An 18,204-nucleotide genomic window follows, 5' to 3' on the forward strand; every position below is an offset into this window, starting at 1 on the left:
GGGATCTAAGGAGATATTTCAATATGCCATATAACCAGCTGATTAGAAGATGAGGTTGGCTGTTTTATGTTAACAAAGAATAAGACGAACCTGATACAGGAGCACAGGTATGCTAGAAGAGGGCAGGTGTAGAATTTGCAAGTGTGTGAAGAGCCAATAAAAATGCATGTGGTCATAACCCACATGGAAAGCTGATGAGATACGCTATCAACCAGAGAAGAATGCATAATGCATCTGTTCAGAACTCTTTCTGTGCTCCTGAGAGATGAAGCATTGCAAGCTTAGGTTTTATACATGAGATTGCGACATTGCAGAATATTCTCCCTTAATTCTTAAAACACAAAAAAAGCTGCCTTGCTTACCTCCTCCCTATTTTCTTGTCTCTTAACGTTTAAAAGAATAGAGTACTAGAAATAAAACACAGCATCCATAAAGTAGTAGCTAACACTAGATTAGCAGCTGTTTTACCTTAGGGTGGGGGGCTCTGTGCCTGCGGTCTATCGTCACATCTCCTCTCTGAATTGGTGAAGACACTTCTGATCTGTAGGTTCGTTGTGGGGAGTATCCCTGATAGGCAGCTATTGATCCGTGGGAAGGCGATGTGGGAATTGAGTGCATTGTCTGGTCAGAAATGTTAACCATGGTTTTAGGACTAGTCAAAGTGCCATGACGAGGGAGGGTGCTCTGCTTATTATAAAACTGACGCTGCTGCCACTCGTAAAGCTGCCACATCGTGTCATCTCTCATGGATCTCCGTTTCTCTTCTGCTCCAGGTCCTACTGTTTTGTCATGAGTGGAAGGGGTGACACTGCAGATGCTTTCAGGTCGAGTCTTGCTGTTTCTTGGGAGTGTTCTATAACCTTCAGGATAGCGGGCCATAATCTGGGCTCTGTGGCTTGGCATATTTCTTGGTAACGTTTGGTAAGAAATCACTCTAAAATAAAAGAAGAATTGAAATGTAAAAATGAAGGAGAGAGTTGTTTTCTAGATTCTAGAGTACATTTCTTTCTTCTGGTAAGTAAGATATATATTAGGACCTATTTTTTAAAAGATCAAAGTATTATACCAAGTATAAATTATTAATGAATAGATTATTCAGTTTGACGGATTTAACACATTAAGTAAACAGCATCTATGTCATTTACATAAGAGACTTAATTTCACACAATGTACGGTTTGGGTTAAAGAAGGAAAAATATTACACTTCTTTCAGAAATAAGAATGTTCAAGATCTAATCTCAAGTCTCATACCTTATTTTTATATAAATAAACTCCCAGAATCTCATTTTCACACATCTCACCAGCACAGTTAAATAGGATTTCTGTGCACTATGGGATACTGAGGTTGTTTGGTTGTGCCTATAGAGCATGAGGACAGGAAATGAACTACTGCAGGTGTATGTGACAACTCTGTTGTACCATTTCCTCTGGAAAGCATGACTCTTTATGGGAAGAAGTACATTAGTACCTTTGTGGTTTGAAGAAATAATTTCCCTTGATAACTTTTCTTAATTTGAAAAACAAAAATGACTTGAAGCTAAAGCTCAAAATTTATTTATTTAAAGAACATATTTCAGATCTAAAACTGCAAATCTCAGGAATTTTACAATGTTTCTGGCATAGAAATTAATATTCCACCTCATGCATAGTATCAACATTTTTGGGGAGCTTTTTAAAGCAATGTAAAAATTCCTTATGCATATTAAGCATTTAATAAAGTTCTTTTAAAACGCTAAAATTTTAGATATGAATATGTATTGGCATATTACTAAGCACAGATTATTTCAGTTTCCTAAATTGAAAGAATAAAATAAAATTCCAGTTTACAATTTTTAAAAAAGACATTTTGATAAAAACACTCTTTTTTGAATTTATCAAAAGTATCTTTGTGCTAACCTCATGCTAGGTCAGACACATTATACAAAAAGGATTTTAGAAAGTCATTTAAAAACTCTAAATAAAGTTAGCGTTTGTCTTTCCCCATTATCTTCAGAGGCAGGTATAAGGTATAGTTACAATTCAAATTCTAAATGCAAACACAGCCTTTCAATAATAGTAACCACAATAAAATCTAGATTAAAAAGAGCAATACTAAATTACAAGTATTTATCTTATGCCACCATCTTCATTGGCACAAATTTATATCCTAGTATCAAATATAATTCAATGAACTAAACATGTGGGAAAGTTGGGACCCCATAAACCCAGGTTTCCTGATCTCTTCTTTTAATATTCAGTTAATACCTTTCTCCCACTTACTGTATTTTCAACATAGAGTATATTTTGGAATCGTGCACACATAATTCCCACTGGGTGTTAAAATGTCAAAGATGTTGGTGATTACACCGACCAGAAGGGGTAGAAGAATTGATGTGTAAGTTACTTGACCATACTCTTAATAACCCGGGAAGCCTTGGCTGATAACCTGGATGTCAGAGCTCTCTTTTGACCCAAAGACTGTTGACAGTAACAATGCATAAATACTAATGTATTATAGTAAAAAAAGATTTCACAGTGATCAGGTGTAATGAATTGGGTGCATCATGGGCTATGAGGCACGGTAATAATAAAAATCCCTGCACAATTTGTGCCTATTAGGGCAGTAAAATTATGTTACCTTTATACAAACAACAGAAAGTCTCACGTTAAACACATCTTTTTGTGGCTTAAAACACCCACAGAGGAGATAAGGCTTTGAAAAATAGAGCAATACAGTAGAAAAACAGTAAAGTGGGAAAAAGCAGTTGATGAAAAACCAGGCGAGTCAAGTTTTGATTCTTGCTTTCCTACTAAGTACGGAGACCTTATGTCTCGGTAGATGAGTTACTTACATCTTCTGGGATTCAGAGAATGATAGAGTGTGTGTTTTGGGGGATAGGGGAAATGGATGAGAGAGCATGGGGGGACCAGATCAAGAGATCATATTCCCTTCAATACTTGGGTTAAAGAAAGAGTTAGTGGGCCAGCTTGAACTAGAATGCAGGTCTCTTTAATTCGTTAAGCAGCACTCTTTTTCACTACACCAACGATTCCCAGACTTTTGGGCTTAATGAAAAAGTAAAATAATCTTTCTATTTTTAAAGTTTTGCCCAATGTATGGACATTATTTTAAAAAATACTTTACCCTTCTACCACAATGATTTAATTAAAACTAAAAAGATACCCCCAAAATTAGGAACGGCATAATCTTAAAGTGCTAGGGTTCTTCATATGCTACCAAAATCTGGCCAACTGAAACTTTCTGGGATTTGGTTTTCTCATCTAGATAATTTGATCACAAAGTTATTTTACAGCTCTAAAATCCCATGTCTTATTTTGTACTTGAAATATTTCCAATTCCTTCAACCATTCCCCCTAAACTAAACTTCCTTCATCATGCTGGTTGTTCTTCAGCTTTTCAACATCTTGGCTTAAAACAGGCTTGCTCAAAATTGAACAAAACCACCCAACACAAGAACCACTGCTGCGAGGCTAACCATCTGACAACCTGGGGGCTGGAGTGAGGGGGAAAAGTACCCAATACTCTGATATAACCAGTACAAAGAGTTCAATTCTCTGCTGCTTTCTCTCCAGGTATATTTCCTATTTTTTCCCTGGTCTCTCTTCCTATCCCCATCTTCTCTGTTAACACAAAAGCTAGAAACTGGAAAAAGTCTAGAGTTGGCAACCCTATGGCTATCTGCTTAGGAAGTGTGTCAGCAGGGAAGTTGATTCCATCCAAGAAATTCTGCTCTAGTCCTAAAGCAATTTACTCCAACATACTGTGGTTTACCTGGTCATTCATGAATTCAAGAAATATTATAGAGACCTTTGTAAGCAAAAGGCTCTGGATGAGGTACTGAACTATATTATAGAAGCATATACCGAAAATATAAAAGATATTAACTTTATATACAGTTTGGAAATATGTGAAAAGATCATTTATAATCATATAAAGGGACATATGCTGTCAATCTTAAACACACGGAAAACTGTCTATAAACAAATGCTTAAATTCCAGTTCAGAAAATCTATTTACACCAAACACATCTATCGGAGCTGTTGTAGAGATGTATATTGAACTTGAGCGTCAACCTATCATATGATCATTAACAGCAGGCTATTTTCCCACTAAGCTTGGCTAATTAATGACTACTAAGTTTAAAAGGCTCTTCTGTCACCTTTGGAACCACTTTTGGGAAATTTTAATAGAAAATCAGGTTATTATCAAGTAAGTTTATTTTTATCCCATGTATTTTCTAGCATTCTGAGACCTGTTTTTCAAAAACAACAGTTTCCTTCAGTGGTTTTCGCCAAAGAAATTCAAATTAAGCAAAGTTTGATTTACTTTTAAGTGAAAGCTTAAGAAATGAACACTGTGAGCTCCTTCATCAGGTTTAGTGCTCCATTCACCAGCAGCTGCCTGTCACACACCATGAAAACCCCATCACTGTGATTCTGCCATGCAGAACAATGGCCTAAGGCAGCAGGCATCTTAACAGTGCCCGCCACTCACAAAGAAACTTGAAAGCTCTGTTCGCAGATGCAGGGATCAACCATTTGACTAAATATTAAACTTCTTTTCTTTCTATCAGAACTTTAATAATGAAAGGAAGCCTTTCATAACATTTTGCAAAATGAATTATACTGTGAATTACCATTATACTTCTTTCCATCAATAAAAATTATTTCACTATACATCACCACAACTATTTTTTAAGTATGAAGTTTATATAATAATGTAGATGATATATCTCAATTATCCGAACTGGACTCCAGCCAGTGAACCCAAAGGAGCAACACAGAGAAAACTTTAACTGAAAATAACCTAAGACCAGCCTGCAGAAGCTGCAGGTCTGCATTCAAAAGAAAAAGTCGCAGACAGCCTTCATGTATGTTAATTACATCCATCAAGGGACCCAAAAGTGCTTGCAAAATAATATTTATGTTCAACAATTTAAAAAACTAACTTCCACATATTTGTGGAACCCCTTTACACACTTTCAACCTTAAGAAAGTATGATTTACTTCAGGAAAAGTGATTCCACTAAGAAGTGAGATTTAATTTGCTGGGTAGAGATTCAGCAAATCTTCTAGCTGGGATTTTTATTATTGTTTCCCTGAAAATGATTACCTTAATAAGTACTTCCAAACACCCTTTCGTTCCCCCCCCCGGAACTATCTCTGGCTTCGCTTCTGTCTAATCAAATTTAATTTTTGAAATAGCAAATATTTCTCACAGTTCTCCCTTGGGAAAATTAGAAAAGTGAGCTGTGAGGGTGGAGAAGAAGAAAACGGAAGTGAACAACACATCACAGGAGAATGTTTCTGCAGCCTTCGTTGAGATAACAGAGGATAAGGCCAAGCATACCCAGGCCTCTGAGCTGCACTGTGGAGAGAGGAGAGATGGCCTGACAACCACAGATGTCTCCCTTGACAGCTGAGCAAACCGGCAGGGCATTCCTTTTTTTTTTTTTTTTTGTAAGGAAGATCAGCCCTGAGCTAACATCCATGCCAATCCTCCTCTTTTTGCTGAGGAAGACTGGCCCTGGGCTAACATCTGTGCCTATCTTCCTCCACTTTATATGGGACGCCGCCACAGCATGGCCTGACAAGTGGCGTGTCGGTGTGCGCCCGGGATCCGAACCTGGGCCGCCAGCAGCAGAGCGCGCACACTTAACCACTACGCCACGGAGCTGGCCCCTGGGAGGGCATTCCTGTACCTCAGAGGTTTCACTATTAAAATAAGTTAATCTTCATTTAATCATAATATTATTAATGTCATTGTTTTCTGGTTTTCTACTATTGAGAGGTAAGAGTTATAAAAACCCTTCAGTTAATTTTTATGTACACTAGTACATTAAAGTACTTTTTAAATTCTGCATCACCAAATTCCCACCTAATGACAGAATACTTTCTCATCCACAGGCGCCTAGTTTCTTCCATTTCCTGTGGCTTTTATTTTTGGTCTCCTTTGCAGGCCCCCTCCTCCTTTTTTCCCTTAACTATAAATATTCTTTCAGGTTCTCCCTTAGAATCTTTATTTTATCTAGCCACCTGCTGAATGAATTTATCTACTCTCATTCTTACTTTTAAGTAATTTTGATATAATGATGATGCCCCAAACCTTATTCAAGTCTAGGTCTCTCTTTGGAGATACAGACTAGAGGTACCTCACATTTAACCTGTCCAATCACTCATTACCTTCTCTCTTCCCAAATCTTTTCTATGCAGTGAAAGTCACCAGACAACCCATGATGACCAGGCCAAAAAGCAGGATGTCATTCTTGATTTCCCCCAATCACTCAAACTAGACTCAGTGAGACTACTTAGCAATTAAGCATACCCAACCACTCAACTAGTCTTGTCAATTAGATCTTGAATACATCCCTTTCCTCTTCTCATTCCACTTACTCCAAGAGCTTCTGAACTTTCTCCAATTCATTGCCCAGATTCTGCAGCTGGAGTGATCTTTCTGAAACACCAATCACTTCTGGCTTATCTCTCTCCAGCATTGTTTCTCATCTATCATCACAGCAGTTATACCTAAGCCATATTAGATGTTTGCGGATTCCTTTCCCTGCTCTCTGTCAACTCTGGAATTTTGCATATCTAAACCAAGATAAGCATACTATCCTTTATATCTTGGCTTGTATTTCACTTCCTACAGAAAGGTTTTCCTGAATCCTTAGATTGTGTTGGTTGTCCCTGAAACACGTTCTGACAGCATCCTGTCTTCCTTCATTGTATTTGTCACAATATACTGCATTTGCTTATTTAACTCTCTCTACTAGATAAGAATCTCCGTGAGAAATCTGGACTATATCTTTTCATTATCTTACTTTCTGGCCCCATGATTAGCATATAGTAGTTATACAATAAATATATGAAAGAACAAGTGTGTGCATGAAGGAATAAATGCTTGGATGTATGAATATAATACTTAGTCATGTGCATTACGAGTTTAAGAAAACCAAGGAATGAGACTGAGAACGAGAGAGCATAAGCCTTTACTGGCTCCACTTTACTTGTCTCAGGAGATGCTTGCATTTCACCAACCTGCAGAAGCTACTAATGGAAGACAGTCAGAGCAGGGTGGTGGAGAGAGTGAAGAGAATTTTTCAGTGGGGACGGGGAGAAGGGAGTGGGAATAAGTCTTGGCTCCCTTCCTCATACCAAACATGATCTCTACCACAACCTAATCCTTCTCTTGTGCAGGGCCAGGGAGGATGACTTCTTGCCATTAACAAAGTTGGGTGACAGAACAATGGGGGACAGAGAAAAAACACATCTGATTATGATGAAGAAAAGATATAGTAATGAAGATGTTAATATCTAAAACACAATTTAACCTAATACTTTCAATAGGCATCTTTGAAAACAATCTCCACCAACACAGCATGAAAGAAACCAGCTTCATAACACATAACGACAAGACACTTACCCCCTGGTTTCTTCTTCATGACCCCTCCCCTTCTGGATTTTAATCCACTGTTCCAACTGTTGCATTGAATTCGTTCTTTGTATGACTCGATCAACCTCTGTGGGTAAGGGCCCTGCATTTGGGTGGTTTCCACCTCTAAGATCTGCCAGGCTAACATTGACTGTTTTGTTCTCTGAACTATTCACATTGACTGGCCTATACTGTCCAGTCTGAACTGGGTATGTTGACCTGCCATCATATTCAGATGGCAGAGAATTCAACTTTACACTATTAATTTTTGTTAAAGGTCTATCTTGACCATCCTTCTGAAATCCATATTTTTCAGCTTCTAATGCCTTTTTTTCTTCATTTTTGCTTATTTCCTTGTTTTTCTGGTTATTTTGGATCTCTGGTTTAATTAGCACTCTATGGTTGGGATAGTTATTGATTTCTTTAGTTGGTGCATTTTCAGATGCAATCTTGTCCACTCTGAAATCAGAGAAGAAAATCACAGTAAATTAGATGAAATAATGGCACATGTTATTTCCGGGATTCAATCTAGGAAAAATATAAAATTACCTTGGACTCTACAAAAAAAACGGAAAGGGTCACAGAGAACAAATCCACACACACCCCCAATGTTGAAGTATAAAAATTCAAGCACAACGCCATGATGTATAAAATAGAAAGGGGAAAAAGAAAACATAAAATATACAGTGTATGAAGCACTGAAGGATAAAGAGTGATGAGTGTCCCACCACTACTAGAAATCTGGAAATAAAGCAAATAAGATTGCCTTTTGACAGCAAAACCACAAAATCCACACTTGAAGGACCACAGAGCTAGTCATTTGAAATAAACAATGTGGCGTCCAGCCAGGAGGGTTAACTCCTCATGAGACAAACATGAGCCTGGTTTATGGAAATGGCTGCACCAGGAAATTATAGTTTTATGCTGTCCAAGATCTGAACCATATGACTAAATGTATTGAAGGGACCTGAGTTTCGGTTAAGAGCTCTCAGAGCCAGGCTGCCTGTGTTCAGCTTGCAGCCCTACCTCCTACTGGCTGTGTCTTGGGGCAAGGTGTAGCAATTTACCATGCCTCGATCTCCTCTTTGGTAAATGGGGATAATTGTAGCACCACAGTGACACGATTGTTCTGTGGACCAGTTGAATATATGAGTGGCTGCCACAGACTTTATTACCATTATCATTCCATCTCATCAAGCACTTTTGCATTCGAGTCTGGCATCCCATGTCCATCTCACCGGAGGAATGTGCTGCTTAACCGTGTGTATCTGGGCCACTGGACAGGTTTATTGCTTACCATTCCAGTTGCTATATCTAAGTCTTTTTGATGAGAATCAGTTTCTTGAGACCAATCACTTCTAGGCTCTGACAAGACCAAGCTGAGTGTCTGAACCTGCATGGAACTGTCAAGATCACGCCATACTGGGAGGCCTCTCAGGAACTGGCCAACCTTCCACATTTCAAGACATAATAATGCTCCCGTCGGGTCCTAAGTGTGGTATTGCTGCCAGTTGCAGTGATGTGTAGCGAACAGACAACCCATACATATACAACTATATTATAAATAGTTTGGAATATGATCAGAGAGGAAAAAATGAAAAGAAATGTGACTATTTTTCTTGGAGTAAAGTTACCATGGGACTATCCCTGTATTTAGGTTAGATACAACTCATGGCTTCTAGATTGGAAGCAATATTAGACACTGGGACAGTTTACTAAGATATGCTATGGAGCTTCTTTTCCTTGGAAGATAAAAGTCAGAGAAGATTTACACTAAAAGAGAATTTATCCTTGCTAAATTCTGGGGGGTTGGGGGTGGGGTGGGGAGGGGTGGATTTTTAACATTGAATATCAAATATCTGAAAGATTTTTTAAAACTTAGTTACTTCTAGTCTATCTAAAGCTATTATTTTAAATTAGACTGTATTGTCTTTTTCCCAAAGATTTACCATTTAAGAAATGTAATCAAAAAAGACACATACGCTGACTTTTCTCTAAATGGAATAAAACTGATTCAGAAATGTATGCTAAGATACCATAATAGTGTAAAACTTGTGATCTAATTTTAAAAAGTGACATTTAAGTTATTATAGAAGATACATGGAAATATAGAAAATGAAAATAATGGACCTGGAGATAGAAATTATGAATGTATATCATGCTTAGATTTTTTTATGCCATCAATGATCTGCACACTAGGGGACTATGACATTGCAGTTCATAGGTTAGAAACTTTATGAATTTAGGAGAAATGAACTATATTGTTAAAAACTGGATGTTTTACCTCTTAGGTGATATGCCCTGATAACTATTTGTAAGTATTCTGGCCATACAGGAAAGACAGCCCATCACATCTTAAAACCAAGCAAGCAAAATCTCCCTATACTTATGAAATGAAATATTACAATAATTAGGTATGTTCAATTTGTTTTTTTTTTTTTTAAAGATTTTATTTATTTTATTTTTTCCCCCCAAAGCCCCAGTGGATAGTTGTATGTCGTAGCTGCACATCCTTCTAGTTGCTGTATGTGGGACTCGGCCTCAGGATGAACGGAGAAGTGGTGCCTCGATGCGCACCCGGGATCCGAACCCGGGCCACCAGCATCGCAGCGCGCGCACTTAACCACCAAGCCACAGGGCCGGCCCGGTATGTTCAATTTGAATGATGAAGACTAACAGGGCAGGATAAAAATGCCAACAGCTAAAAGGAGAACCAAAGACGTAATTTCTACAGGATAATGGTGATGGACACCAGGCTAGGCACATAGGTAGTGTTCAATAATTCCTGGCTAACCAAGCAGGTTATATCAACACAACTGGTTGAAAATTGTTACTGGTACATAATCAACTAATAGCTTGTCAGAAGTCAATCCAAAATACTGACTGTCTTCTTTTTCACCCTAAATTATGAGTAATTATTAGCTTTTAGAGTGGAAAATACAAGAAAATGGAAGTAAGTTGAAATTCTGAGATAAGTACAACATACCATATTGAAATTATCTGGAAATAAAATTTTAATTATTATATTGATTTCTGTATTCTAAACAAGTGCCTGAAAATTCTACTCTGAAGTTAAAATTATTTTAAGATTTTCAATTAATTCTTTTCACTTACGTGTTTTCTCTAGCTATCAGTGTTAATCAGCTCACCCCTTTATGTCCATTCAGGTCATGTTTATATATGGAATTCCAAAGCAGATTTTTCTTTTATTAGCTCTCAACCTAGAATATGCATATGGTTGAGGTGGGTTTTCTTAAAAATAGGTGTCTAGAGCTCAATCCTGGGCCTTTTTTTTCTTTTTTCTCCATACTTTTCCCTAGCTCTAAGGACTAGTGATTGGTTTAGCTGATTTGGACTTGATATTTTAAAAAAATAAACACAAATATATACCATCAACTTAAGTCTTTTAACCAACAAGTCAAAAGACTTTATTAATATGTACACTGGGGAAAAAAAAGACTAAAGATTTACATTGTAAAAATCTTCTAACTTCCTGATAAAAAAGAAAAAAGACCAAACTTACAAGTTTGCATCTTCCTTATATAAGGTATATGGCTCAATTGTTGAACTGGAAAAAATTTAATTGTGTCATAGATCTTTCTTTAAATTACAGGAAAATAAAAAAGCTTGTAGAGCACATTATTCAACTGCTATTTACATAGTTTTGAAAGAGATTTCCTCTCATTAGTTCTTAACATAGTTGAATATTAAAATGATTCATATGTTCAAGCAGGGAAAAAATATCACACAGATCAATTTTAACAGTACATATTTACATTATCAAGGAATCTGAGTACTGAAGTCTCAAAATAAGAAGGTAGAATTCATCAAGTAGATATATTTAGAAATAATCTGAATGCTTGATGAACTATATTCTGGAGCCATTCATCATAAAACAATCAGAATTAACCAGGAAATGCTGAAGAAACAAAACTCATCAAAAATTTTTATTTTAATTTATCAAACTTCAAAAACATACAACACAATATAAAAAACACAATGAAATTAACTTCATGAGTATAAATTCTCTTCTAAGATTTAGGACCTTAAAAGACACTGTCTTGTGTAGTTTTAAGATAACAATTAAAAATGTACTTACCGGAAATTAAAGGTAATTCTGTAAGAAGAAAGAACATTCAGTTTGAACGTTAGGATTCTGCATTCACCTCAGTGCACTGATAGGTGAAAATGAATAGAGTGAAGGTGGAATAAAAATGCAGGTGGCATCTCAAACTAACTCAAGGTGTATCAATTTCATACAGCACATGAATTAATCCTTGCTTTCTGAGGAAGAAATGTTTCACACCATGGCTACTAAAATGATACGTACTATGATAATGACATACTTGCAAGGCATGGAATAAAATGTGAGTGGAAATCACCATCATTTTCTCTACAAGCCTTTACCTTTTCACAGGTTCTGTCTGGACCAGGGCAGCATCTAACATGGCTTTCATCCATAACTCCATTTCCTTTCCTGTATCAGTGCAGAAATAATAGGTCCGCATGTTTGGATGGGCTGCCTGATTGAAAATGACACGATCATTTTTAACAGAAATATGGGATCTGTAAAGGAAAAGGAAAGAAAGTTAAGTGGTTCCCAATATACATCATTACTATCAAATCTCAAAGAAAGCAGACTTGTCATATACAGATACAGAAATGAATGACTTAAGAAAAACATAATTTGATCTTGAAAAATATATAAATATTAATTTTTTCTCCTAACTTTTACCCTTTTCTTTTGGTTGAAATATATTTATATCTTGATATAACATTTACATCTTGAAAAGGATATAAATATTAAATTTTTTCTCCTAACTTTACCATTTTTCTTTTAAAATTAAAAAAAAAAAAAAAAGTGTAGGGAAAGGAAAGGAGGTAAGAAATGAAGAACCTAGTCGTGCCTGTTCCATGGACACAACCTTAGCAATTTCCATTTACTGCAATTCACACCTTTTTATTTAAGAATGTTCCAGAGCAACCAGCAACAAAATTAAATGAAATACGCGTGTCACCGCACTTCCCCCTTGTGTTAGCAATTCCTTCAGTCCTCAACAGGTGCTGCTGTTAAAAGCACTTTGTCTAATCCTCATAGCCACCTATACACCAACAAAAAAGGTTTATAAATGACCCAAAATGGCATTTCCCTTTAGCTTTTCTTCTCTGAGGTAAAGTGTACTAAGTATGTCATTCGTCTGTTAAATATAAAAAGACGAGAGGAATAAATCCAGAGCTACACACTTGACTCCAAGATCTGGACTACCTGCTTTATTTACAACATCAAATTAGCTTTGTCAAAATCTTTTCCAGAAAGAATTAGGATATAAACAAATTCAAGAAACACAGTGATCAAAATAATTACATACAACAAATCTCGCTTGACCATGTAAGAGATATAACACCTATGGAAACAAGGCAAAGGAAACACCTCAAATGCTACATGCTGTTAAAATGATTAAAACCACCAGAACATATCACTGGACTGTCTGATGGGGTTCTGGAGAAATGAATAAAGACCACTGCCCATATCTGTGATCAATGGAAGGAACTCTGGGCTGGTGCTAAGAAGACTCAGTAGTAGCCAGGACTCAGACGCTACGAAACCACACCCATGCTTGCCATCTGTCACATGGAAATATTTACTAGATGATGGCAAACTTCTCTAGGTTTAAGGTCCACAATTGTGTTCCACAACTTGTCTAGGAAGTTCCTACTTACCATTGTGATAAGAAGTAGCATCAATGTCAACAGACTTCACAGGAAAAGCGGCTCATAAATTCAGAGAAAACATCGCAGGTGAGAGAATTTGAAACAAATTACTATTCTTGTTACGGACAAAATAAAATTGAGCCAAATAATTACAGAGAAAATATCTTTAACACGCATGGTCACTTTTATTGCTATTTTAACATTCTAGTATTTTTTTTTTTTTTAGGGTAATCTACTTCTTTTTTTTTTTTTTTAATTTTTTGTTTATTGCAGTAACATTGGTTTATAACATTGTAAAAGTTTCAGGTGTACATCATTGTACTTCTATTTCTGCATAGATTACAGCATGTTCACCACCAAAATACTAATTACAACCCATCATCTAGTATTTTTTTAAGAGTCTAAGAATCCTAAAAAATATCCTATGAAGAGTACAAATTCAACAAACATTTGCCAAATTGACCAGCAAACAAAAACATTTAACCCCATAGCCAGCTAGCAATGTTAGTGTCACACAGTTCTACACGTGTACTTTATAAAGTTATTATTTCAAGTTATCAGTATTAAACTTTGTTATAACATCTGAAAATTATTTAATTCTGTTTCTCTGGTTCACGCTGTTAATAAAATTTACTGAAATACGAAGCTATCCCCCTCTCATCCACAGGTCTTTGCTCAGATATTACCTTCTCATTGAGGCCATCCATCACCCCCCCACACTACACCCTTCCTACTCTTTCTTCTTCACAGCTAATAGTGTAACACATTAATTAGCAAAAGTTGTAAATCAGCTGCAGTCCTCAGTATTCTTTAAAAGTGGATGGGAATTAAAAACTGAATCAATTTAAAAAAAAAATTGAATCAATTTTATAATGGTATAAACATTTTCATTGTTAAATAACAGCATATGTTACCCTTATTTCCCTCCTCTCCCTTAAAATGAAATTTTTACATTAAACCCTTTAGAGTTCTTAACTTAAAACCAACTTAAAAAATAGGTGACCCCTGAAATTTATTTCAGCCATAATCATAAAGCAAAGAATGCAGCATGGTTTTTGAAAACAAAAAATAACCAATTTAGCATTAAAGTGGCCTCTTACTTGAGGGTGTTCCACAAACCAGCATATCACAGAAATGGGTGGGTATTGTTAGTCGGGGGAGGGAGGCTCAGGTTTGCTTGGATTTAATAATAGATTTAACGACTCAACTTCAATATTCTCTCAAAACTACCTGATGTTCACGATGTACTTAGACCCAAGAACATCTTTGCAAATATTCTATAAGATCATAAATGTACATATATTATGTTAAAAAACACAATTGTTATCTTTTATACTACTCTCCCCTCAAATTTATTATGAAAAAATTCAAACATACAGTAACCTTTAAAGAATAGTACAACGATCACCAGGACACCCATAGCTGTATTTACCAACTATTAGCATTTTCACATATGTGCCTTATCTAGAACCATTTGAAAGTATAAACATAAAGACACTTGGCCCCTAAATATTTGAGCACCTGCTTCCTAATTAAAGGGACGTTCTCTTACTCAACCATAAGACTATTAATTAATATATTTTAAATATAAAAATAACTGTAAGTGAAATATCTTTTTGTAATAATCTATGGGTCAATATCTATTTTTTAATCAACGGAAGATTCAAATACAGAATAAAAAAGCATGACTATTTCCTTACCTTAAAAGCATATTTGCGATTAATGTGATCCTCAGAAGTAAGCATAGCTATCTGAAAGCTAGGTAATAGTATGCTCCCCAGGATACCCTCTTCTTTCTCATCTACGGGATAATTGAACATCTGATTAGAATTTTAAATGTTCTCATGAAGCAGAATACATTTTCTCAAAATTTATTTTGAGCAAATCAGAAGGTTCTTATATATAAATGAACTATATTCATGTATTATTTAGGCACTTCTTTATAAGGGAAAATATTAAATAGCAGAAGAATATATACTTCTTTACTTTCAACTTCTTTACTTTCCCTATCCTAAGCAAATCAGAAATTGGTCCCACATGTCAGAAAAATGTCAATTAAGACATAAAAATAGCATATATTTGTTTGACATATATATTGCATTCTACAAAGGCCTTTGATATGTGATTCATTGAAAATATATTAATATATAAGTAATGACACAGAAGCTTTATAAAATTAACCCACCCGGATTTCTGGTAGGATTTAAATGCCCAAGCACTTTAAGCTCAGACAAATGCATGGCTCACTTGCTCACATCCTTCAGTCTTGGCTCAAATATCTCATCAATGAGGCCTTCCTTGACACCTTATTTTAAACTGCTTCCCATCCTAATCCATGCCAGAGCCCTCTCTCCTCTTTCTGGAACTTTACCACCACCTATACTCAATACTCTGAGACACAATATGTTCTAGTTATTTATTAATCATCTTTCTCTCCCCACTAGAATGTAAACTCCATGAAGACACTTAGAACGACAGTAGTAGGTGCTCAAAAGAACTGAATAAATACATGTGTGAATACATATTTTAAACTGTTATTAAAATTATACGCTTTTTAAAACATAATTTTTTTGCTTTTACCAGTTATTCTGATACACAATAAAGTTATGGGGATAAATTACAGGCCTACAAGGCAAGCAAATAAAATATACCTAGGAAAATGACAAAACATTAATCATGGCATAGTACAGATTCACATTATTAACTGGCTGCTTGGGGGCAGAGATGTTTATGAAACTTAAAATACACATCGTTAGAGACCCATAAGATAAGTTAATTAAGCTGTGCATTAGGATGATGAACTCACCAACGAGAAAAATCATAAATCAGAAATAATTCTTTTTATTATGCTTGCCAAGTTTTTTTTATCATACACTTAACAAGGGATTTTATTTTCCCCTCGTTTGTAGAATATATGGTGAAACTTCCAAAAGAAAAAGTGTTGCATTAAGTAGAGGTTATTTCTACAGCTTTTCTCATAACAACGGAACAAAATTTTGCTTTTACTATACTGTGCTCATTCAGGTACAGTTCACTAATACAACAAAGAATGAACAAAAGTGCAGATTTAGTCAAAAAGGTAAAAAAACGAGGTAGAAAGCAGCCTCCAGTTACAGAATACAACAATTTAAAAGAATGAGTCATTTTAATTTTAAATCCAATTTTGCGTTTATATAAAGCATATAATCAGAAATAGCTCATGAAGTTATCTTTATTAAAAATCATTTTTATCAAATAATACATTCTCTTATGTCACATAATTGGAAAAACTGACAAGTTACTTCCGCACATGCAGAGGCAGTACAGCATACAGTGACTTCACTGGATTCTCATGGTTTGTTTCCCAGCTGGTCACTAAGTAGCTGTGAGATCTTGGGCAAGTTATTAGATGCTGAGTATCTCAGTTTGATCAACTATAAAACTGAGGGAAACAGGACTTATTTCAAAGGTTGTTGTGAGGGTTACATGAGTTAATAGATACAAAGAACTCAATAATGCACTCAGGCCACAGTAAGTGCTCAATAAATATTGCCATTATTATATAAGACTAAAGGCACTGCATATAAAATCTTCATCTTCTGTCAGATGACCATCCTAAGAGTTCTTCACTAGATTCTTCAAATTTCCTAATTGTGGCACTCTTCTGTTTAGTTTATCAAGCCTGACGTAAGTGAACTGCCATACTTCCTATCACCCAGAGGGCTTCATACACTGCCAGGCAAAGGGCAGGCACTGAGTAATGTTTGTAGAATGAAATGAACTCCCTGTGGGGGTCAGCTGGGCCTTTTTTAGACTGCATGGCAGCCCACCTTCTCCCTCTGCCCCATCCTACTCCCTTTCCTTTCCCACCACAGGTAGTGGACCCAACAACACTCCCCAGTAAGCATCCTGCACATTATAGAGCTTGCTTCTCGGGGAACACAACCTGGGACAGGAACCATAAAAATCACAACATTTTATCGGATTCAAGCGACATTTTGGATTCCCAATTTCTACTTCAGCTTTAAAGATGTTTGGGAACAATACAGCTGGGTAAGTAACTTACAGACTGGAATATTATTACTAATTATCAGTTCTCACCTAGAATACTTCAGTACAATGTTATTTGGTCTCTCAGCTTCTAGTTCAAGCGCTAGGGTGATTTTTCTAAAATCTACACCTGATCCTGTTATTCTTGCACTCAAGATAGAGTTTAAATTCATTACGATGGCAAACAAATGCCTTTTGTGCCTTGATCTACTTTTTAGCCTTTACTCCTACTAGGTCTTCAGACACAACCTTCATGCCAGCAACATAAGCCCTATGTGTAATTTTACAAATACGCCATGCTCACTCATGCTTTGTTCATGCTAAGTCCTTTGCCTAGATCACCCTTCTTTCCTACTCCCTTCATTGTACAGGCATGGTCAACACTTATTCAACAGAACCGAACACTATGGCATTCTTTTTCAGACTCCCTCAACTAATCTCTGAGTTCTGCAAGGAGAGGGGTTTATATCGTTCACTTCTGCATCCTACTCCCTAATAAGGTGTCTGGAGCATCACAAGAACTCACTGCTAGTTACCTTAGTCTAAGCCATCATCATTTCTACACAATAACTCCTAACTAGTCTCTGCTTCCTTCCTTCCCCTTCATAATCCATTCTCCAATAGCAGCTTGAGCAAGGTTTTCAAAACATAAATCAAAGCATATCACTCTTATGCTTAAAAACATCCAACTGTTTCCTTACAGCACTTACAGTAGAATCCAAACTCCAACAGAGTCCTACATTGGTGCGATCTCCATTTCTCCCATCTCCCTCCCTACCGCTAGCTCCCAGCTCGGTACACTGGTTTCTTTCTGCTCCTTCAACATTGCAAACACTTTCCTACTTTAGAGCCTTTGCACTATTGCTCCCTCTGCCTGGAATGTTCTGCTCACTTTAGCACCTCCTTGTCATTTAGATCTTGCTCAGAGTACAGATCCAAAGAGACCTTTCCCCCATTTTTATATTATGTCCATCTTTCATATTATGACCATATTTTCCTAAAAGCACTTATCATGGTCTTGTTTATTTATT

At 36.2% G+C, this 18,204-nt stretch overlaps 1 protein-coding gene across 3 annotated transcripts in view; it reads right to left on the minus strand.

The window, feature by feature from the left end:
- The window catches only part of PLEKHA5 (pleckstrin homology domain containing A5), a 233,599-nt gene that overhangs the window by 64,626 nt on the left and 150,769 nt on the right, over positions 1-18,204 (minus strand). For all 3 annotated transcript variants that reach the window (XM_058558686.1, XM_058558683.1, XM_058558682.1), the window contains exons 8-11: positions 14,845-14,945; positions 11,840-11,955; positions 7,424-7,891; positions 469-934 (exon numbers count right to left, since the gene is read on the minus strand). In XM_058558686.1, coding sequence (XP_058414669.1) covers positions 469-934; positions 7,424-7,891; positions 11,840-11,955; positions 14,845-14,945 — 1,151 coding nt within the window. The remainder of the gene's footprint in view (positions 1-468; positions 935-7,423; positions 7,892-11,839; positions 11,956-14,844; positions 14,946-18,204) is intronic.

The sequence above is a fragment of the Diceros bicornis genome, chromosome 17, assembly GCF_020826845.1.
Source record: "Diceros bicornis minor isolate mBicDic1 chromosome 17, mDicBic1.mat.cur, whole genome shotgun sequence".
NCBI lineage: Eukaryota > Metazoa > Chordata > Mammalia > Perissodactyla > Rhinocerotidae > Diceros > Diceros bicornis.